The sequence below is a fragment of the Protomyctophum parallelum genome (assembly GCF_964188405.1).
Source record: "Protomyctophum parallelum genome assembly, chromosome: 7".
Classification (NCBI taxonomy): domain Eukaryota; kingdom Metazoa; phylum Chordata; class Actinopteri; order Myctophiformes; family Myctophidae; genus Protomyctophum; species Protomyctophum parallelum.
Genome location: NC_139705.1, coordinates 36197905 through 36220404, shown reverse-complemented (window position 1 = coordinate 36220404; position 22500 = coordinate 36197905). Strand labels below are relative to the sequence as shown.

The 22500-nt window shown below is 42.8% G+C and overlaps 1 protein-coding gene across 2 annotated transcripts in view; it reads left to right on the top strand.

The window, feature by feature from the left end:
* The window catches only part of LOC310861244 (rho guanine nucleotide exchange factor 10-like protein), a 41750-nt gene that overhangs the window by 17874 nt on the left and 1376 nt on the right, over positions 1-22500 (top strand). Inside the window, exons 7-28 of one of the 2 annotated variants that reach the window (XM_083768636.1) lie at positions 2731-2870; positions 5474-5605; positions 5896-6004; positions 7139-7242; positions 7576-7653; positions 8174-8353; positions 8937-9053; positions 9563-9655; positions 12796-12966; positions 13348-13487; positions 13898-14073; positions 14368-14483; positions 15191-15318; positions 15492-15592; positions 16578-16690; positions 17843-17929; positions 18390-18601; positions 19185-19342; positions 19797-19939; positions 20135-20306; positions 21436-21558; positions 21943-22500. The exon at positions 21943-22500 is cut by the window's right edge and continues 1376 nt beyond it. In XM_083768636.1, the coding sequence (XP_083624762.1) occupies positions 2731-2870; positions 5474-5605; positions 5896-6004; positions 7139-7242; positions 7576-7653; positions 8174-8353; positions 8937-9053; positions 9563-9655; positions 12796-12966; positions 13348-13487; positions 13898-14073; positions 14368-14483; positions 15191-15318; positions 15492-15592; positions 16578-16690; positions 17843-17929; positions 18390-18601; positions 19185-19342; positions 19797-19939; positions 20135-20306; positions 21436-21558; positions 21943-22500 (3351 nt within the window). Of the gene's footprint in view, positions 1-2730; positions 2871-5473; positions 5606-5895; positions 6005-7138; positions 7243-7575; positions 7654-8173; positions 8354-8936; positions 9054-9562; positions 9656-12795; positions 12967-13347; positions 13488-13897; positions 14074-14367; positions 14484-15190; positions 15319-15491; positions 15593-16577; positions 16700-17842; positions 17930-18389; positions 18602-19184; positions 19343-19796; positions 19940-20134; positions 20307-21435; positions 21559-21942 lie in introns of both variants that reach the window. The other variant, XM_083768635.1, reaches the window with a different exon arrangement.

The following is a 22500-nucleotide window of genomic DNA, read 5'->3' as shown; positions in this document are numbered from 1 at the left end:
TCACCTCTCAATGTATGAATGAATGTATTTCATGAGTCCTATGAAAATGCAATTCATTATACAGTATTGCTATCGCTATAATGGAGGGTATGCACGTGACATCATCATCAAACCCCGGAAGTTATGCCAGGAACGCCTACTGAGTGTCAAAAAACTACTTTATGGCCTTGACATTCCGTACATCCATTGACTTTATGCATGTGCATACCCTCTCTATATGCTAACTGTTGTCCCTTCTGGCTCCAAAACTGTGGAATGCACTTCCCATTGCAGTCAGAACTGCAGCATCACTCCCAATCTTCCGCCGTAGTCTGAAAACCCACCTTTTTAGACTCCATCATGGCCCATAGCACTTACCCTACCCCCTTAGATAGCATTTCTGTAGACTAAGGCCTCTTTTCCACTATGGGGTGGAACAAGAACCAGAACTAGAACTTTCCAGATCCCAGAATTACCAGGAACCTGTGAAGTTCCAGAACCAAGTTCTGCTTCTGTTTCCATATAACCAGAACCCAGAACTTTCAAGAACCTGTTAAGTCTGCCACCCCCCCCCCCCCCCCCCCCCACCCCACCCCCATTCCCCTACTGCTGAGTAGCTCGGCCGGCAGCCCCCCCCCCCTTGGCACGGCCGGGGTGGAATACAGAGATATTCATGTTTAAATAATGACTGGTTATTATTCAACAGTGGTGGAAAGTAGCTGTATATAGTATTGTACTTGAATACATTTCGGTCATTTGAAAATAGACAAACTACAAGCTCGATGAGACACGTGAGCTTGTAGATTGTCTATTTTCACATTTATTTGCTTTATTGTACTTTTTTAAACCAATAATATGAACATATTTTTATATGCCAGGGTATGGCAGCACCCTGGGTCCTAAGGCCTTCAGGAGGCTGAAACCCTGTACTGGCATAAGCCAGTTGGATGGCCTCCTGCACAATACATCGGGAAAGCCATACTATTACTACTAGCCACTACTATTAGGGTTTCCTTTAGCTCTGGTACCCCATGTCACAAATACCCATACCCTTCCTGAAGGGAGATGTCTTGGTCATGTACAGTCTGAATATTTCATATCTTTTGTCAGGTGTGCGCTGTGAACAACAAGTGTGACTCAGCCTTTTTACACATTACCACATTTAACCAGACAAGGAAGGTAATATATATATACAAGGAACAAGGAACAAGGAACTGAAAAATTATACTCTGGGAAATCGAAACAATAAAGTTCCTTTAAGGACAGTTCCGTGAGTGCTGGTATTCTCTTGTTTAACAGTTTCTTCCCAGACTGCCTGCTTCCTTGATGCGCGGTGAGACGAGAAAAAAGGACGAGACGAGAAAAAAAATGCGATGAGAAATAAAAGACGAGATGAGAGAAAAAAGACGAGACGAAACGAGACGAGAAAAATAAGACGAGACGAGAAAAATGATGAGGAGAAAAAAAGACGAGAGGAGCTGTTTTGGGGGGAAATAGTATACCATCTAATGGCAATTTCATTGGAAAAAAGTGCTGTCTGTATTACTCTTATTACACTATTACACTATTATACTTATTACACTAATATACTTATTACACGATTACATTTATTACACTTGCACTTATCGGATTGAGGGAACATAGGGCTGAGGGAACATAGGGTCTGTTTTGAAATGGGAGAACATACTAGGGCTGAGGGAACATAGGGCTGAGGGAACATAGGCATGACCCCGAATTTAATTCTTCCAATGTGTAGTATAGTGTACAGCACATTTATAGTAGCCTAATGATATGCCTAATGCCTTGCCCTGAAAAAGAAAGAAAATTCTGTTCTGGCAATTTAGAATAGATCATATGGCGCTCGCGCGCGCGAGCACACACACGCAAACACATACACGCACGCAAACACATACACACACGACACACGCACGCATACACACGCACACACACCCCTATCTGCAGTTAGCCTAGCTGCTGTAGTGTAGAACAACAACTGCAAGCAAACAACTCGTCGCGACATCTTTATGTCTCTCTCTCTCTCCCTCGCACACACAAGCTCTGTCTCTCCCTCTCTCGTGGCCATAGTGTTTCTGTGTGCTTTTCCAGGTTATTTTTCTGTGTGTCCGCTGTCGCTGTGTCGCACTTAGGAGTTTAAAATGTGCGCTGTTGTGTTGTGTGCGCTTCTCCTCGCGCCGGTCTCCTCAGTGCTCAGGGTGCTGTCACCTCAGCTCGACCAATCGAGAGCAGCAGCGCTGCTGGCCCCGCCAATAGGTTCCCAGAACTCAGTGTTAGTACTACCTCAAAAGCAGGGCCGAAAAAAGGTTCTGAGAACCTGGTCTGAAACCGTGCCGTACCGCGCTGTGCGCTGTGGAAACAAACCCAGAACTAAAAAAATAGGTTCAGGTTCTGGAAAGTTCTGGTTCCACCTTGCTAGTGGAAAAGGGGCCTTAGATAGCATCTGATACAGACTTATAGCATGTTATGTAGACGGCACTATAATTGCATTGTATATTGTCATAGCACGCCATAGTACATATGTATAGCATAGTAGTATATATATATAGTTTATATGTATAGTCTCATAATATAGATATTCCACTGTTACTTTCTTAGCTTACGCATGTTTTATGATAAATGCTTTTGTGATGTATTCCCATGCTTTTGTTCTTGATTATTGTAAGTTGCTCTGGATTAAGAGCGTTTGCTAAATGCCTAAATTGTAAATTGTAAATTGTCTCTGCTGTTCTGTAGATCCAGATGACATCTATGAGGACGTCCAGAGACCCCTGCCTCATCGGTCAAACAGTAACGGCTGGAGCTCCAGTGAGTTTGAGGATTACGACGAGCTGTCGGACAGCGAGACCAAACTTCAAGCCCTCAGCAGCAACAAGGTAACGAACACAAAACACTCCTCCTTTCACTGGGAAATGCACATTGATCTGCATCTGTTAGACCGGAGTAGAGACTGACATGGGAGTGGAGTTTCACTCCCGTCTATCATATCCCACTCCCATAGAAGAAATCCACTCCCGTCCCACTCCTGGTAGAATGACTCCCATTCCACTCCCACTCAAAATTACTCCCACTCCTATCCTGTTCGTGTTGGTTTTTTGTTTTGTTTATAATACATTAACATTAGGAAAGGGGAAAGGCAATGGATTTTGTGTTCTTTTTAGATTACTGTGTTTAATACTGTTTTAATTCAAAAGATATGATACCAGGAACAATTAATCTGTGGTAATATAATGAAGAAAATTGATGTAATTCCCGCTCCTGCCCGCTCCCATTGACTTTTTATTCCCATCCCGTCCCAATCCCGGGATTAATACAACTAGAGCAGTGCCTGTTGGAGCCTCTACAGCGGTGCCCGTTGGGCACTAGCCTACTTGGAACGATGCAAGTTGGAGTAGGCTGGACTTGATGCTAGGGCTGGGGCGGTATGGTATGATTTTGTCAATAATGTCATGCACATTTGTCCAGTGCATACTGCATAGCCTACTGCAGGTAGGCTATGGGCTGGTTGACTAGATTCAGAAGACATTTTGAATCTCTTGCTACTGAAACAATCAATATTTTTTATGGAGAAATCCTGTCATTTACCATGCTTCTCAATGGGTGAGAAGGACAGCTTGCCATGTCTCCTCTCTTGCTAACGTGCCTATTGGACAAGGACAAGGACGGGTTGGGGAGGGACTTAGCGAAGGGCTAATTTCCTTAAGCACATGAACTTAATCACATTCAGAGGAAAAAATCCATCCCATTGCGACACAACGCATTGCAAAACTGTCCGTTGATTCCGTTGATAACCCAGATATCTATGAACTTTTCCACAGGTCTATCACAGGTTTACAGGTGTAAATCAGTTGGTGATTTATTTGTTGTGCAAGCTCCCATCATTTGTAGTGTTCAGGAAAAGGAAGAATAGAATAAGAACAAGACAATAACTCAGATATTCAGCAGAGCTTGGCGTTCTGTATGGTGTTGTCAGGAGTCAGGACCGCCCGTCTGGTAGTTAAATGTATTCAGCTGGCTGAAAATACTGGCAGTGTGTAGTGCTCAGATCTGATATTCTGGTATTGAGAAACACTTCTTTATAAAACAGAAATGGCATCTCTTCCCCTCACTGAGTAGACACTTTTCTTTTTTTCCCCTTTTTTCTAAAGATTAGTTTTTGGCTTTTCTGCCTTTATTGATAATATAAAGTGAAGATGGACAGGAAAGAGGGAGAGAGAGAAGGGGAGAGACATGCAGGAAAGGTCGTCATGAGCCTATATGTGGCATGCGCCTGGACCACTTGGCCAGCCGGTGCCCATACTAGACACTTTTCTTGCAATGACTTCACCACTAGATGGCAGCGCAGTGCATTTTATTCTCTTGGTGATGCATGTTCCACAAAGCCTTGAAACATCTTGCTGAAACAAGTATTTTTCTTTTGCTTAAGTAAAAGTATCAATACCACAATGTAGAAATTACTCACTATGCAGAATGGTCCATTTCACATTCACATATCATATTATTGATAATTAGTAATGCATTAGTGTGTTCATCACATTCATTTTGCTGAGTTAACCTGACTTTTAATTTCGTTTCACTAAATAAAATTATTATATTTTTTAATAGGCGTGGCTAGCGATTCAGGGGCTGGAGCCAAGCTACTGCTGAGTGGCTTAACCTATAATAATACATTGTCTAATAATGTACAGTATGTTTTGTGTCGATAATCTAAATATGCCAGGTAACGTAACTTGTCAACTAATTGTGGAGTATTTGCCACTGAAATGTAGTGGAGTTGAAAAGTATCAAGAAATGGAAATACTCAAATAAAAGTCCCTCAAAATTGTACTCAAGTAAATGTACTTAGTTACTTTCCAACACTGACTGAGAGAAGCCCCAGATTTAGCTTACAGTGAACATAGTCTCTATGTACACTGGTTTGAGGAAGTGAATAATGTATATTTTTGGTAGTCTCTTGCTCCGTCAGCAGTCTTTCTCACTTCCTCTTTGTCCCTGTGAAAATAGCTGATCTACAAGTTCACAGCGCATTCCATCGCGATGCCTGGTGAGCTTGTAGGTCGGCTATTTTCGGCATGCTAAATCAGGCTGCTTTCTCTGTCTGTGTTGAATGAAGTGATGAGCTGTTGGAACATGTTGAAGACGTCAGTGCATCCTCTTACAGAGACGGGAGGAGGCCGAATGGATTTTACAACACATACACATTTTCATATCTTTGAGAAACTAACTCAACTTCATGTGGTTTCTTTTAATACGTTATTGACAATGGGGAAGTGTCACATCGTACAGTAGGTGTCACATTTGGACAATCTCATTGATTAAGGGAATGATATGGATTCAACAGTGTATTGTTCATAAAATGACAGTTTATCACTAGAGTCTACTGGACTGGTCCCTTGCCTTAATTTTCCTGTCTTCTTTGAATTGACACCCTCTTCTCCCCTACCCTGTTCCTCTCCTCCTTTCCCCTACCCTGCTCCAGGAGAGGAGACTATCCCAGCCGGCTTCAGATGTGCGCCGTCTAAAAGATCGTTGTGCACAGACCAAGCGAGATCTGGTGGGCCGTTGGGGTGCATGCAACGTGGTCAACATCAAGCAGAGCTGTGACTTCAAGGTAGGAATCCAGATGCCACAGCTGGGGGTTCTCCACTCTGCTGTGTTGTCAAATCTATTATTTTAGTTAAATCAGTCTGGCCTTTATTGATGACTCTTTGAATGATTTTATTTTTACAATCTTTACAATCTTTTTTGGTAGAAAAGTAATACTTTGTTTGGTTCCAGAACTTAGTTTATTCTCTCTACCCGTTAAGACCATAAGCCCAACAACTTCAAAAAGATCTGTGAAAGATGCTGTGAAAAAGAAACATTCCTTTCATCTGTATTTTCTTTTCTTTTGCCTTTCAGGTGCAGCAGTTTATGAAAGCAGCTAGGCATGGCACTAAAGACGGTCTGGAAAAGACAAAGCTGGCCATGATGCATAAAGTCTCTTTCCTACAGCGAAAGGAATCTGCAGGTAATTGGGATGGGGGTTGAATAATTGAGCCTGTGGCCTGAAAACAAGCTTGAGGTATTTTGATAATATGGGATTTGTTGTTTTTTTGTTTCCTTCCGAGGACGTTCCTTTGAGATACAAGTGTCTTTCCCAAGGGAGACCCAGGTCAAGATGGCATTAGAACAAAAACTATTGGAAAACAATACAGATACATAGCACAGTGATCAGTACACTGAGAAATGAACACTGAGGATCTTATAGTGCACGGAGCCACGGACAGATGACAAACAGTGAACATTTGACAATGTTCGCTTATAAGGACATGCCCAAAATTCATAAATATCTTTATTCAACCAATGAATAGTATTAATTACATTAAACTACATTATTGTCTCCACCAGGCCGAAGGCATGTGGGGAGAGTATGTTTTGCACTCCGTCCGTCCGTCCGTGTGTCCGTGTGTCCGTCCGTCCGTCCGTGAACAGCTAATCTCAGCCACCGTTAACCCGGTCGATGCCAAATTTTGCACACACACTCCCTGGATGCCAACGATGAACCTCTGCCCCAAACTTTCCAGAACGGCCTGTTATAGCGCCACCAGGAGGCCGCTTTGTGCAAAACAAGTTTTTGCACAGTACACCTACAGATTTTGTCCAAAGTCTCTCTAGAGCCATTCAACGAAACGGGTCTTTCAGATTTATCAGACTCCATCCTGATTGGTTAAGATTGGCTTCCAAAGTTCACAGGAGTGCTCAGTTTCAAACAAAATGCTGCAAATCATGAACACATCGCGTGATTTCCGTGAAATTGTGCACGCACATTCCCACTAGGCCGAGGACGAAATGCCACATGAACAATTTCAACTCAGCCTCAAGGTGGCGCTATAACTGGCCAAAAAGTGTTTTTACCTCTAACTGCACGGATCTGTGGATAACCTGGTGGAGACCTGTGCCCGGAAGGGCACTTTTTCTAGTTATTATTTATTTTTACTTTCAAAGTTCCAACCAGACAGCTACAGTACTGTACATACATCCAATGCACATGATCAATCAACCACCCAGAATTAATGCTTGCTTAATATAATTGAGACATGTGCTATACTATCGTGCCTTTGTCTCGTCATGAATACAGCTATTTTCTCTGTTTGATTCTCAGGGGAAGGCGATGATGATACAGGTTATATGGATGTCTTTGTAAGCGAGTCAAAGCATCCCCCACCACAGCTCAGTCCCATGCCCGAGGGTCTCAGCAGCCAGCAGGTGTGTGTGTGTGTGTGTGTGTGTGTGTGTGTGTGTGTGTGTGTGTGTGTGTGTGTGTGTGTGTGTGTGTGTGTGTGTGTGTGTGTGTGTGTGTGACTGTGTGTGTGTGTGTGTGTGTGTGTGTGTTCTTGGTTTACCTATTATTCTGGATTACTGAGGCACTGTCTCTATGCCTTTGATGTTGTGTTTACCTTGGTTTTTACCTTGCTTATTGTAAGTCGCTCTGGATAAAGAGCGTCGCTAAATGCCTACATTGTAAATGCTTACATTGTGTGGGTGCAAAGGCTTGTGTGGATATTAGGATAATGTGTTTCTCTGGGTCGATTCTGTCAGATTATACGGCGTCACATTCTCAACTCCATTGTGCAGAGTGAGAGGAACTACTTGGACTCTCTGAAGAGAATCCTACAGGTTAGTAAAATACAATGTGAACACAGTGGAATCTCAATTGAGGCAATAATCCATTAACTTTAATATGGTATAAGAGACTGCATTGCAGAAGACAGGGTCAGGTCTTAGTATAGAGTTTAATTTGTTAAGGACAGTGTGATGTTGTGACACTGTCCTGTGATGTTTCCCAGACCACGATTCATATTCCCATTGAGGTCTTTTTTTATTTGATGTGCTAACGGTTAACCAAATAGTGGTGTATACCAAGTGGTTCTAGCTCTCATCAAACCCACACTAATAAGATAGACACATGACTCTGGCATATTATATACTGTACATCATAAGATATATTGACCATAGACTGAACGCTGTGATAACACATCAATAGTGAGTGTATAGTGCATTTTCATTGTTGAATAAAGCACGGTTGAGTATTATACTGTGTGTTCTCACAAAATCCCAAGTGCATCCTTACAAGGCATAGAAACTTCTATGAACAGGAGTGAGAACTAACACAGTCTAACCCCCCTTTTGCTCTCAGGAGTACCAGAAGCCTTTGTTGGAATCCGACACTCGCCTTCTAAACCCCAAAAAGGTGCGCGTCATCTTCCACCGGCTGCGGGAGATTCATCAGTGTCACTCCATGTTCCAGATAGCCTTGGCGTCTCGCGTGGCAGAGTGGGACCTCAGCGAGATGATCGGAGATCTCTTCGTGGCCTCGGTGAGTCAGACCGCAAAGTGCTACTCCTCACTTATTTCGAACTTCCCTCCACAATTCCGTCCTCATTATTTCCTTCCTAATTTTACTCCCCTCCTTCCTTCCTTCATTTGTGTATTGTGAGCTTTATTGAAAGGTTTAGAAAATGTTTGAGGTATTTTTTTTATAATTATTTTTTACCTACAATGACATGCCCAAAATAGGGATGCCAGGATGAAAGAAGTAATATGTTTTTTCTATTGCTTTTTATGCCTTATGAAAAGCACTTTCAATAGCTATGTGACAGTAACTCTTTAGGACCTACTGTAATAACCAAAATTAAGTAATAGTAAAATTAGGAATAAATCACTTAAATATAATCTATAATTGTTCCTCATTCAATATTTTATGATACCTAATAAATAAATAAAATGAAGAAAACAACCTTACAGAATAAGATGTTACAATACACATTTGAACTAGACTAAATGCCCACAGGCCAAAGGTTTAGCATTTACCAAAAAAGGTCCAAATGCCCATCCTGATACCTTTGTGTATGAAATGTAATAAACTATACAAATTAACTTGCCTTCCCTTACTTTCACAGTTTTCCAAATCAATGGTTTTTGAAGTGTACAGCGACTACGTGAACAACTTCACAAATGCCATGGTTCTCATCAAGAATGCCTGCCTCTCCAAACAAGCTTTCCTGGACTTCCTGAAGGTGCTCCCACTGGTTCTTCTTTGGGCATTGTATGATTTTGTTAAATATATGATGTCATGAAGTTGTTGAACTTTGTTCTAACTCAACCTATTGATCATAGAAACGTATAGAATGTACACTTCCATTCATTGCAACTCCATAGAGGGAGTAATCAATCCATGAGGGCCACAAAAGGTCCTTCCACGCATTTTTGTTTCACTTTTATGTTTAAAAAAGCCTGATCTGGACAGAGCCCACTTTATTTCCATAATAACATTAAAGTTCAATATTTCAAAAGATATAGAACATAGTGAAGACATTTTAGGCTGATCAGTCCAGTGGTTTGCGAGATTAGCTACCGAAAATCAGACAGACAGACAGACAGACAGACAGACAGACCCTCTTCTAGACGACTAGCCTCCTACTGTAAAAACACTTTGTATCAGTGTATCAGTATTAAATGCTAAGCTATCCCTTGCTGTGTAGAGTAGTAGAGTACTGACACAACCTTTCTGTTTGAATGTCTCCAGAAGAAGCAGGTGACCAGTCCAGACAGAATCACTCTGTACGGTCTGATGGTCAAACCAATCCAGCGTTTCCCACAATTCATCCTGCTGCTACAGGTCAGTAGCCACTAACCAGGCAGGAGAAGTCTAAGGCCTCATTCATACTAACCCCGTAATACGTTGTTGTTGTTGTACTGCCGAGTATACTAGACTTAAAGCTGCAATCTAATCTGTAAAATGTATGTCCTTCCTGGGTATTTGAGAACCCTGGTCTCCAGCACGGGAGACAGGATTTCTACCATGGAGCGTTGAGCTTCAGGCAGTACTACTTGACACCAGGGTAAACATTTCTCCAATCCCTGCAGATGTGCTGTTTATTTTGTATTTGCATGCAGTATATTATATAACCAGATAGGTTACAATATCCTTTTACTCATCAAAATAAGTTCCGGATTGCAGCTTTAACACAATAACTTAGTTTTGTCCATAATATATATATATATTTTTTTAAGGCTTTCTTTATATAAATACATTTCACTCCCAATGGCTGTTTAGTGTTTACACACTATTGCATGAACAAACACATTACATGATGTGACATGCTGTGATCGAAATTAAATTTACATAAACAATATTCATCATATCGTATTTCTGACTCGTTTCAGATAACATTGTTACAAGTTGCATGATTACGAGGCCCGTTAAAATTTTTCTAATAGGAAGTAGAAACTCGGGCAGGAAGGGCCGGTACGAGACATGCTCCGTCGAGCGTGACGAGGTAGAAACCCCAGTGCTTTTTCTGGGTGTCTTTATGTGTCAACGAAAGACTGAATGTTCCATTTGAACTGTAAGTGGGAGTTCCTGCCTAAGGGAAGTGAGAGGCTGTACTGTCTGCCGTTACGGAGTCCGCTGTAACGGATATCTGCCCTCTTCTTTCTCTGTACCTACTTCTCTAAAACAAGAACAAAGACCAAACAAAGCCTGGGCACAATCCCAACTTCTAACCCATACAGTATACATTTGACGCTTCTGTGCAATACTTAATACACACTGACATCATATACTGTGTATATGTTCGAAGCAAAATAAAGGATTGATGCATTTTCTACGTTTCATCTGTAATTTTTTGAACGTTGCATTGTTTATGTCCAGACCAGGTTGCAGTGAAACAAGCTAATGTGTTTAGATTATAGCTACAGTATAGAGCACCGAAGTCCTGACGTCACTGTCGGTAGAGGGCGTCAGTCCCCAGGTTCATGTATTTTTAATTTGCATTATAATCCCCATAGGGGGATTTTAGATCTCTTCATATAAGAACTGCATTTGAAAAATAAACCGATCACCCCGGCCTTTTCACTCATATGGATATGAAGCATCGACTGAAGGTGGAAATGTACAAAAATACCCAAAGAGTAACAAAATAAGCGTTAGAAACAAGACAAATAACACAGAGACTACATTTCCGGGTAGGCGGGTGGCTGCATCAGCCTGTCGCACAACATAAACTGAATGTTAATTACGTTTATTTTTATTTTTATTTCATTGATATTTAATGTTTCGTGGTTAGTACGAGTTGAGTCACCACCAGCTGAGCTTATGTCAACGAGGAATCTCAGGAACGCAATGTGTCGACAGCTGGGCGTGACGTATATTAGCAGCGACATTGCCTTCACATGTAGTTTGCGGCCACATTAATTCTATTTTCTCCAGAAACTGGCTGTATCAAATATTATTGAACATCATTAACGACACACAGCCACTCCCCTGACAGAAAGGCCGGGGTGGGGGGCACGGTGGCACAGTTGGTAGTGCTGTCGCCTCACAGCTAGAAGGTCCTGGGTTCGATTCCCGCTCGGGGCGCTGTGGGTGCTGGCGGCGTGTTTCCTCCTCCGCGTCATCAGTGCCCATACCCGAAGGCGGGGTTGGCGAAAGGGCCTTTCTGTGTGGAGTTTGCATGTTCTCCCCGTGTCCCCTAGGGTAGGTACCCTCACAATAACATGAAGTAATCCTGGTATCTAAACTGCCTCCCCCTGGCCAGCCGGGACGCCTGATGGAGGGGAAAGGAACTGGTTGGAATCACGTGTTCCTTCCACGCGCTACGTCCAACCAGGGAAACTCCCCCCTGTCAGGTGTAAAGGAGCAACTTGGACACTCAAGCATGAAGGAAGCATGAGTTAAGTCCGTTGCTCTCCCTAGGTTGGCGGAGGTGTGTAGAGCCCAGGATCACATCACAGGATGATTGACACAGGGGTGAACAATGGGTTACAAAAATCGTGGGACAAAAAATATATAAAAAAAAAAGAAAGGCCGGGGTGGTCGGTTTATTTTTCAAACATAGTTCTTATATGAAGCGATCTAAAATCCCCCTATGGGGATTATAATGCAACTAAAAAAATACATGAACCTGTGTACTGGCGCCCTCTACTGAAAGTGACGTCAGACTTCGGTGCTCTATAGAGCGGCGCAGTCCCTCCCCCTTTCAGAACAACGAACGGCCCAGGAAATTAAATGCATTCTGACCATAGGATTTTCTTTAAGTATTTATTTAAAGACGGTTACGCCGCGGACAAAGCCAACTCGGATCGTGACAAATCATGACAATGAACACAATGTTTTGGGCCGATCAAATAATTTATAAGAAGAAAAACAAAACAAATAGTGTTGTCTCCTGCCTTTATTTTCTTCTTTCTAATGATTTGATCGGCCCAAAATATTGTGTTCATTGTCATGATTTGTCACGATCCGAGTTGGCTTTGTCCGCGGCGTAACCGTCTTTAAATAAATACTTAAAGAAAATCCTATGGTCAGAATGCATTTCATTTCCTGGGCCGTTCGTTGTTCTGAAAGGGGGAGGGACTGCGCCGCTCTATAGTGACTACAGATAATGTCAAAGCAGTTTTCCCCCTTAATGCTCACACCTTTTGAGTGGTGCAACCACTCCTATAGACAGCTACGTGTGTGGCTGTGTCCCTGGGTCTGTCCCTGTGTCCCTGGCTGTGTCCGAGCACGTAAATAGCGTTAGAGCGTTTGTTCACCACCAAGTGTCACTGTTGCACAGCCAAACAGACACAGACACACACAGGCCAGGGAGGAGAGCTTGTACAGTACAGTACAGTACAGTACAGTACAGTACAGTACAGTACAGTACAGCACGTCAGACGGGTCTGATTTCTTTTGTAAACAAGAAACCTGACTAATTCTGTTCTGAATAACTGTGCTCAACGATGTGTCGTGTCATGTTGTGTGTCGTGTGTCAGGACATGTTAAAGAACACTCCGAGGGCTCACCCGGACCGGCTGCCCCTGCAGATGGCTCTCACAGAGCTGGAGACGCTTGCCGAGAAACTCAACGAGCAGAAGCGTCTGGCCGAGCAGGTGGTGGAGCTCCGTCAACTAGCGCGCAGCGTCGGAGACCGGAGCCTCAACAAGGTGATTGTCAACTCATTTATATCGAATCTCAATTCAATAACTTTGACATCACATAAATAAAAAAAATATAAACTAGGATTTTTCAAACTCAGCACAGCTGGCTACTCTGTGGAGAGCCTACAGTTTCAACCGCCATTTAGTTTGACCAGCATAACATTTCAATTGAACAGAGAATGGTGTTTCTCTCGTTTCTCCAGCAACGGCAAATATAAGGTTAATAAACAACTTTCAGATCAGATTATTGTCATTGTCAACCTTATGAGCTTGGCCTTGGCACCACCATCAGTTTAATTCCAGACCGGGTCCTTTATTGTGCGTTAATCTCTCCTCGCTCCTTTTTTTTTAACTTTCTCTCTCTCTCCCATCGCCATCTTTCTCCAGCTGTTGAACTCAGACCAGAGGCTGTTAATTCACTGTGAGATGCTGATTGAGATAGTGTACGGCGAGAAAGGACAAGTTCTCAAGTCTAAGGAACGCAAAGTATTTCTCCTCAATGACACCGTGATCTGTGCCAACGTTAAGTGAGTCATATCCCCCCCATGTCTTATGCTTTAACATATTTTTTTCTCCTTTTATTTTACATGCTACTAGTCACTAATGTGGTTGTAATGTTTTGACAATCAGTTATTATTAATTTATTTCACAATTAGCTTCACAATTAGACCTCTTCAAAAAGCCGACATAAGGCCATTATCCTCATTAAATGTCTTAGAGCTAAAGCATCATACTGTATGCCCTCAAATGTTTAATGATTCAGTATTATGCATCATATTGCTTCTCGTGCACAATCTCACCTGAAAAATGAATGAATAATGTTGTGTCTTGTTGAGCCTAATTCTGTCACCACACCAGTCTCATGATATGTTTTATTTTATTTACTGCCAGCATAGCAGTTTATTGTTTGTATTGCTATTATTCCTGTGTCCACTAGGGGTCCCCCTGAGCTCAGCAGCCTAGTTCCCATGGGTCCCAAGTACACAGTGAAGTGGAATGGTCCGCTCCAGCACACTCAGGTGGTGGAGGTGGGTCAGGAGAGCTTCCAGATCAAGGACGGCCTCGTCCAGCCACGGGGCACAGAGAGACACAACTCCACCTCCAGCATAAATGGTAAAAGACTCCCCAAAAAAGAGAGAGAGGAGTTTCAAATTCAGAAATGTTCAGAAAAAGCTGATCAACAAGTCACATTTCATCATGACATGTTGTGAATTTGTTTAACTGTTTTTTCTGATTTGCTCGTATACCAGTTTCCAGGTGGTAGAAATGACTCACTGGATCTCCCATCATACTTTTAACTTTTCTTTTAATGTGCTTTCTTAATAATAACACACAACACATAATTGAAAAGCAGCTCAGTGTTGTGGTTTTATAGAAGGAATGATCACTGGACATTGTGTGTTGCAGGTAAATGTTTCCTGGGTCCTCCTAAGTTGTACCAGGAGCTGCAGGAACTGCAACATGACCTAGGTGTAGTTGAAGAGGTCACCCTGCTAGTAGGCACACTCAACGGCACCTACCAGGTAGCGTTTCTTCTCCCTTTACTTTTTATTCATAATGAAGCCTAATGTATGCTTTGTTGTATGACCGTGTTGTTTGACGATAATGACTGACTGTCAACAGAGCCAATAGAAATTACACACAAGCTCTGTTGACAGTGACACAGGCCTTTAGTTCTATAATATTACTTAGGTTTTGTTTTCCTGGAGTTTTCACCTGTATGCGTAATCGTTTGGATGCTGGTGTTTCTGTGTATTTGACTGGTAAATCACACCCTATACTTCCTCTATAATCTGGCTCACCTCTTCAGACTCCACCTTAGCCTGTTGCACTATACCTAGCCTTGACGACTGACCATGCAGTCTAATGCAAAGGTTTAAATGTTATTTAGACAGATGCCAGGTTCATTTGTTGACCTGGCATCCTATCTTTTTTTATATTATACTGATAAGGTTCTTCGTATACTAGATTAATGATCACTGTCTCTATGTGATATATACAGTATACACTATACAGTATATGTATGCTAAATGCCTAAATTGTAAATTGTGTATGTTCGTTGACCAGGGTCCCCCAGGGGTCTGTAATTGGACGTCTCTTTTATCCATCTACAGTGTAGATGGAAAAAATAGCTTTGGGGAAAATAGCAGACCTACAAGCTCACAACCAGCTACTTTTTGATGAATAAAGCTATTACAAATAATGATGGTTTGTTCTTTATTATGCACAGAATCTGAACACCACAGTGTCTCAGGACTGGTGTCTAGCGCTTCAGAGATTCATCCGCATGAAGGAAGAAGAGATCCAGTGTGCCAACAAGTGTCGTCTGCGTCTGTCCATACCAGGCAAACCTGACAAGTAAGTGCTCAAGTTCTTTACTGTAGGGGCCAAATCATCTAGATAGAAGAGGGTGTGTGTGTCTATCTCACACTGGACTGATCCAAATTCTGTGTACACGCTGCCACTAGTCCAAGTAACTCCCTGAATATTCTTTCACATTGACAATATCTGCATGCTTTTGTGCCCTGCAGGTCTGGTCGTCCTGTCAGCATCATGGTGGTGTTCAACACTCCCAGCTCCCTCAGTAAGATCTCCTGGGTCAACCGACTGCATCTGGCCAAGATTGCCCAGAGTAAGTGCTGTACCTGCCTAACGAATCACTGAACCTGCATATTAAGAGGAGGGTGCAAATGCATGTTGTGATTTGCTATAGCTGATGAACTGCTCTGATTAACTAATACAAAAATAACCAATGATCAATAAAAATAAAAAAAATCATATTTAGTTATTTTAATTTTTAATTTCAATTTATAGAAATCTTTTAGAAGTCTAATGTCTGTCTGCTTCTGTTTTCTGTTTTGTACTTATCGTTGAAATGTATTGAATGTAGGTGGTTTATTATTTGTCTGTCTTAAAAATAAAAATAAAAGCACAGGGACGTTACAATGTAATGATATAAACACATGTAGGTGTATACTGTACATTGATGTGCTCAAATAAATAAACATAAAAAAGAGGAGGGTGCTCGGGTGGAACATTGGTAAAGTAGCTTCCCACCATCGCAGAGTCTGGGGGTTCTAATCCACCGCGGTGCATCCGTCTTTGTTGAGCGTCGATACGAACATAATTAGCCCAATGGCCCGTGTTGGCAGGGTGTGTGATATTTGTCACTACACGTACTGTACTCCTATGGGGAGTTGGGCGGTCCTATAATATAATTTATACAGAACCAAAGAAAAAATATGTTTAATGTGCATTGTGAAATAAAAACGTAAAGGCAATCAATATTCATTAAAATTACGGAAAGGCCATCTGGTAGACATATGTTTTATGAAGTTATTTAAACAAAGACTGAGCTTCTCAGGCAGGTTGTTCCAGATTTAAGGAACCCTGGAAAGACGTGAGGAACAGCCAGCAGTGCCTAAGGAGCTCAGGATGCACACAGCCTAGTCAGGTGTTAACTCTACAATCAGTAATCAAGAGCCAGGCCATGAAGTACCATACAGTTTTGGGGTTACAGCCAGTTTCGTAGAGCTGTGTGCGTGCTCTTGCGTGCGTGCATGGTGGTCCGTTTTAGTGTGATAATTCCCACTTCATGAGTTGTTTTCCTTTGACAGGAGAGGAGAACACACCAGGCTGGGATTGTCCCGAGGACGATGGCAGGACCAGAGCTCCATTCTGGTGTCCACTGTTGGCCTGTCGGTTACCCATATTTACCAACAAAACACAGGTACCCAAGGTAGGCACATTTGATGTTAAAAAAAACCTTTTTTAAGACATTTCTACTTTATTAAAGCAATAAGTCACATGCGGTCTCACTCTCAGCTTACCTTGTATTTTATAATGGCTGAGAGGCGAAGCCAGTTACTGCCAAGGCCCTGCTATATGTTCAATAACAATAGACTAGAGATTATTCACTTCAAACCATAGACTGTAAAAAATATGGACAAAGCGTTCCCCGGGTCTAACATGAACGTAAAATGAAGCCTGTAATAATATGCTAATTCCTGATGTAAGTCGCCATCTTTCTAGATCCGTTTGGTACCAGCTGGCCATTGGCTGGCTCCGTTTTGGACCAGCTGGTCATTGGCTGCCCAGACAACGAGGCGGGACTTCCCCCCTTCTTCTCTGTTGGTTTTTATTTTGACTCGAGTGGGAGGAGAAGACTCTTGAGTGGGAGGGGAATCCCGATCATAGACTGTAACGGTAGCCACGCCCCTCAGAACATACGCGACTTTATGGTCATTTTTTTAATTAATGGGACCATAATTTTCCAAAAAGAATATTATGACATTAGAAATGAGACTTTAAACTAGTGACTGGAAGAAGAAAGTATTCATGACCATGTTTATTAAGGTAATACAGTCTAGGTGAAGTTGGGCCAAAATACATGGGCCTCTATGGAGCTATGGGGCTTTTTGGGTCCAGTCCAGCGCCACAACAGGCCATTATATGAACTACCGATTTCAAATGAGGCTTCACGAAATATCTGGCTGACTGCCCCCCTGCTTCAAACACTGCAACACTAAAATGCCATATTCAGCTACTAGAAAGTAAGTTCAGGTTTTATAGCAGAGCATTGACTTTCTTTGGCTTGTCATCAGCCGATTTTAGTCGGAGAAATTCCTCACATCTTTTGGCACTTGTCACATGATGTGAAGAAAGGCCCACTCATCAGCACCATAACGAGACGTCAGTAGATCACAGCGGACCCTCGATGGCATGGGTGGGCGGCCGTGGGCCCCAAGAGACTCTGGGTTAAATAGCTATATTCTGATAGCAATCATTGTAATACAGTGTTTTTTGTTACATTTGTACACCCTGAGTTAAATTAACAACAATTCCACTGTGAAGTTTTCTTCATGTTTTCATGTCGTTGCAGCTGAAAGCAGCTCTTCACAGTCCAGCCCAGTGTGCCCTCCTGGGTTTTGGTGCAGCCAGTACCTCGCTTCCACAGGGCTACCTCTGGGTGAGTATCCATTTACAGTCAAATCCTGAGGATTACTTCTCTCTTTTTACACTTTCAGAGTTAAATTCACACTTATACTGGGCAATATATTTACATTGTATCCATATCATAATATAAGACTAGATATTCTCTGGCATTTGTGCATGATTCTTATCTTTTCTTAATTTAAATGGTGGCCTTTGATGCAATTTTCTGAACTTACCTGGATGTTATTGTACATACATTCATATTGTCCAGCCCTAGTACACAATTACGCTTCAATGCAGCTATAGTTCAGGCCATTGGCTAAAGTTCTCCTCGGAATATGGATGCTACGGTTCAAGTCGTTAATGTTAACAAAACAAATAAACTAACTCTGAAGACCCCCTGGTGGTCCTGGAGCTCCTCTCCTTACGAGAGAGTTTATAACTGACCCGGCATTCATGAACACATTTTGTTGTGTTTGATTTGACATGATTAGGTGGCCAGTGGAGGTAAGTGTCAGAGCCAAGGCCAACTGGAGATCTTCTCCCTCAACCATACAACACCACGTCTGGTCAAGTCCATCCAGGTGGGAGCCCCGGTCCTGTGTCTGGAGTATGTGACCGAGCACTGTCCCAACACGGAGGGACAGGAAGCCCCTGCTGCAGCCAAGACAGGCAATACCATCTGTGTAGGCCTGCAGGATGGCAGGTGAGTCAAATGATCCCCCTACTCAGTAAAATCCTCATTCATCTCATTCATAAAGGGTATTTAGATCAGGGGTGCGCAAAAGGTAGATTTAGGCGACATTCAGCCACTAGGTGTTGCACTCCACTCGGTCCAGATCACAACACAAGGCAGCAATAATGCATTGGTAATGTGTCGACTAGTGACTACATCCACACATCTCCAAAGGGAAAGAAATACCTTTCTCAACAAAAATAGAAGCAATAGTGGCCATCAGCTTGCAGAAGTTGCAGAGGTAAAGATCTTTATAAAAACTCTATGGATGGAAATGTCTTTTTATTATTCATAGCACCCTATCAATATCACATTTAAGTGTGTACAATTTTGTATTTCTGCACTCTCAATGTTACAAAAGGACACCACTGAGAATTGTACTGTGTACGCATGTTATGATATGGACAATATGTCAGTTCTTCAGCTTAGCTTACTCATTCTTTGGACTTATCAAGTAACAAAACAAAGCCATAGCTTTTCAACACGCCACGCACAAGTTGTGCATTTGCCTTTGTGAATACGCTGTTGAGAAGTCTTTTCTTGACCATGCCAGCATCCTGGTGTACGGTAGCATGGACACGGCTGTCCAGTGCCTGCAGAGCTTCTCCAACCCCGATGGCTGTCCAGTGTTGTGCCTCAAACACTCAGTGTCCTTCCTGTTTGCCGGACTGGCCAATGGAAAAGTGGCTGTGTACCACAGACAGACTGGAGGTGAGTGACCGTCACCGGACTATATGTGCCTTCTGCCTCTACATAACACTGGTGTTAAACAGAGCAAAGGACCAAATATTAATCAACATTTCTAATCATTGAGAGTTGGAAATGTATGGAGTCAAGAGAAATTAATATTGTACTGTCCCCCATTATAACTGTTTATTTATTACTTTTCAATACACCCAGGGAGACCCTGTTTCCAATAACCATCTTGTAAATGTATACAAATGTAGCTGAGGCAGGCACCTTCCCGTCTCAGCTCGCAATGTTTGTAACAGTTGTGACAGACAAACCATGATGTAGACACAGAGCAGAGCTGTCAGACATATTGAAAGAAAATCACTGTCACAAGAGAAGCAACTCCTTTGCAAACAAGTTGAACTGATCATGAGCAATGGACACTGCTGCTAGGGAATCGGCCGGCATCCATCACCGTGGACTTGTCTTTCAGAGAGCCTCTGGGATCCTGAGACCTGCAGGCTGGTGACTCTGGGTACTGCACCCGTCTGTACCCTCCTCACCCTGGAAGACTGTGTGTGGGCCAGCTGTGCCAACCGAATCAGCGTCATACAGAAATCTAGCCTCCAGATGCAGGTGGGCAGGGTCAGCACTGCACAAACCCAAAGCATTGACCATAAAACGCAGACTCATAAGCTTGATATCTTTCTTGAAAAAGTAATGTGAAATGTTGGTTTCATGAAATGATCAGATCAGATGTCAAAATATGTATTAGTAAATATGTTCATGTTGTCTTTAACTTATCTTGTCTTGTCTTGTCTTATACTGCAGAGTTTTGAAGCCCATCCAGACACATCGACCAGTGTGAGTCACATGATGCGCTCTGGTGGTGGGGTGTGGATGGCCTTCTCGCAGGGATCCTCCATTCACCTCTTTCACACTGAGACCCTGGGACACCTCCAGGAAATCAACATCTCCACGCGCTCGGCACATCTGACAGTAGGCAAGTTGGTGGGATCATGGAAATTTAAAACAGGATGAGGTTACTAATAATGTGCCTTGAGGAACCCCACAATTACTATGAAAGTGAGGAAGTTTGGAAGTGCGACGGAGCATGCTGTATGTGAGACATGTGAGCTGAAGCAATAACTGCTGTGTTCTTTGTGACTTTGACTTTATTGATACTGTGCAGTCATGCACCGGTACGTGATCGCTTGCATTTATCTTTCTGTTCTCCTTTCATCAAAATAAACGAAAACGCTTTAAGAAATCTAGCATAATAAAACTAAGTATTTTTAAAATCCAATTTTTACTTTAATGTTTTCTTTCTCTAAAATATTCCATATTGACATTTCTCAAATGTTTTCATGCATAAGAAACTATTACTTGAAATGATAAATTAGTAGCAGTGAATAACTAGTAATAGGAATGATAGTAATGTGTCGCGCCTGTCACAGAAGCAAGTTCAGTCAGGAAACTCAGTGCAGTTGCCAGCGGCCATTCATTGGGCTGCCTCAGCATCACCTTCTCATTCACATGATTCACTCATTCCATCACACACTCATTCCATCTTCAAATCGGCTATTTAAACTGGAAGTTTGCACTGCTCATCCTGCTTGCTTGCCATCTGATACTGCTGCGCTGCTGTCTGCTTAAACTTTAGCTGCTCACCCTCCTCCACCCCAGCTACTGTACCACCTGTCGTTGTGGATCTGCTGTTTAGGTACGGGGGATTCGGAGTCCCTATGGTTGGGACAGATGCGCTTGATCAGAGTACCTAAAAAGCAGATCCAATTAATTGCCAAACCATATATATATTGCTCATTTTTATTCAATATAATTTATATATTGAATATATCCCATTCATGAGTTGTCCTGACTGAATCAAGTCTCATCACCAAGTGGTTACAATTGTACAATCATCTACTGGCCAGGTTTAAACCAACAAGGTCTTGCTGTACAGTATGTCTATATTTCATTTTCAATTATATCCAATTTTGGGGGACTTGTTTGTGTTAGTTACTCCATCATCTGCGATCTGTCTGCAGAGGGTTTCTTATGCGAACATGCAACGTACAAAACGTAAACCCCAAAAGAGTGTCAGCGCAGTCACATTGATTTTTCTATTCCAGGCCAGGGCACAGTCCAGGTCAGCAGTTTGCTGATCTACCAGGGACTGCTATGGGTTGGCACTGCCCAGGGTCTCGTCCTCACCTTTCCTGTTCCTACACTGGAGGGCATCCCAAAGATAACGGGTGAGAAAGGGCTCAGAATTGGGAGAAACATCACAAGTGAATAATGTTTCTCAAATTATGTGTAATTACAGATTATTATGTTTCCGATATACACTATGTAAAATTAAATGTGTTGTCTTTTGGTGCCTTCTGGGAGTAAAATGTTTCAAGAATCTGTAGCCAGCACCACCAACCTGGAGTACACTAACACTTTCAGAATGGCAACACACAATAAAATGAACTGAATACTCTACTGCCATACTTTCAGTTTATTTGAAATAATGAAACTTGAAATCTGAGTACCTAATACCTAATACCTCAAGGTATTGGCACAATCTTGTGGAACATGTGACATTTCGCGGCTCATGAGTGAGCGACTATTGATTATTTTGTTTTGTCCCACAGGTAAAGGAATGACATCGTTAAACGCTCACTGCGGTCCTGTCGACTTCCTTGTGGCAACCTGCAGCACACTATCGCCAGAGATGCTCAAGCGAGACTCGCTCTGCGGCGCCAGTGACCAGGGAAATGAGGGAGGGGAAAGTGGAGAAGGTGGCGGAAGGGAAACTGTGGGAGGAGAAAAGAAAGCGAGAGAGGAGAGTGTTAGTAGTAGTAGTGTCCAGAGACATCCCTCCTTTGACTCTGCACCTTCATTGGGTTCCCCGCAAAGGGAAGACAAACCCAGGGGGGTTCTGCTACAGTACCGTCTCCGTTCCACCAGCCAGCTACCTGGGAAGCTGCTGACTGCAGAGCCGGACCACCAGCAACCCTCCATGTCCACACCAGAGGACTCCCTGGAGCATAGCCCGGAGGACGGTTCCATCTACGAACTGAGCGAGGACCCGGAGGTGTGGGTGCGGGGTCAGCCCATAGGCTTGTCCAGGGAGGGGACATCCAGACGCAATAAGGTCACCTCAGCGGCCGTCTTCTCTGGCGGCCGGGGCTACCGCAGACTTGGGGAGG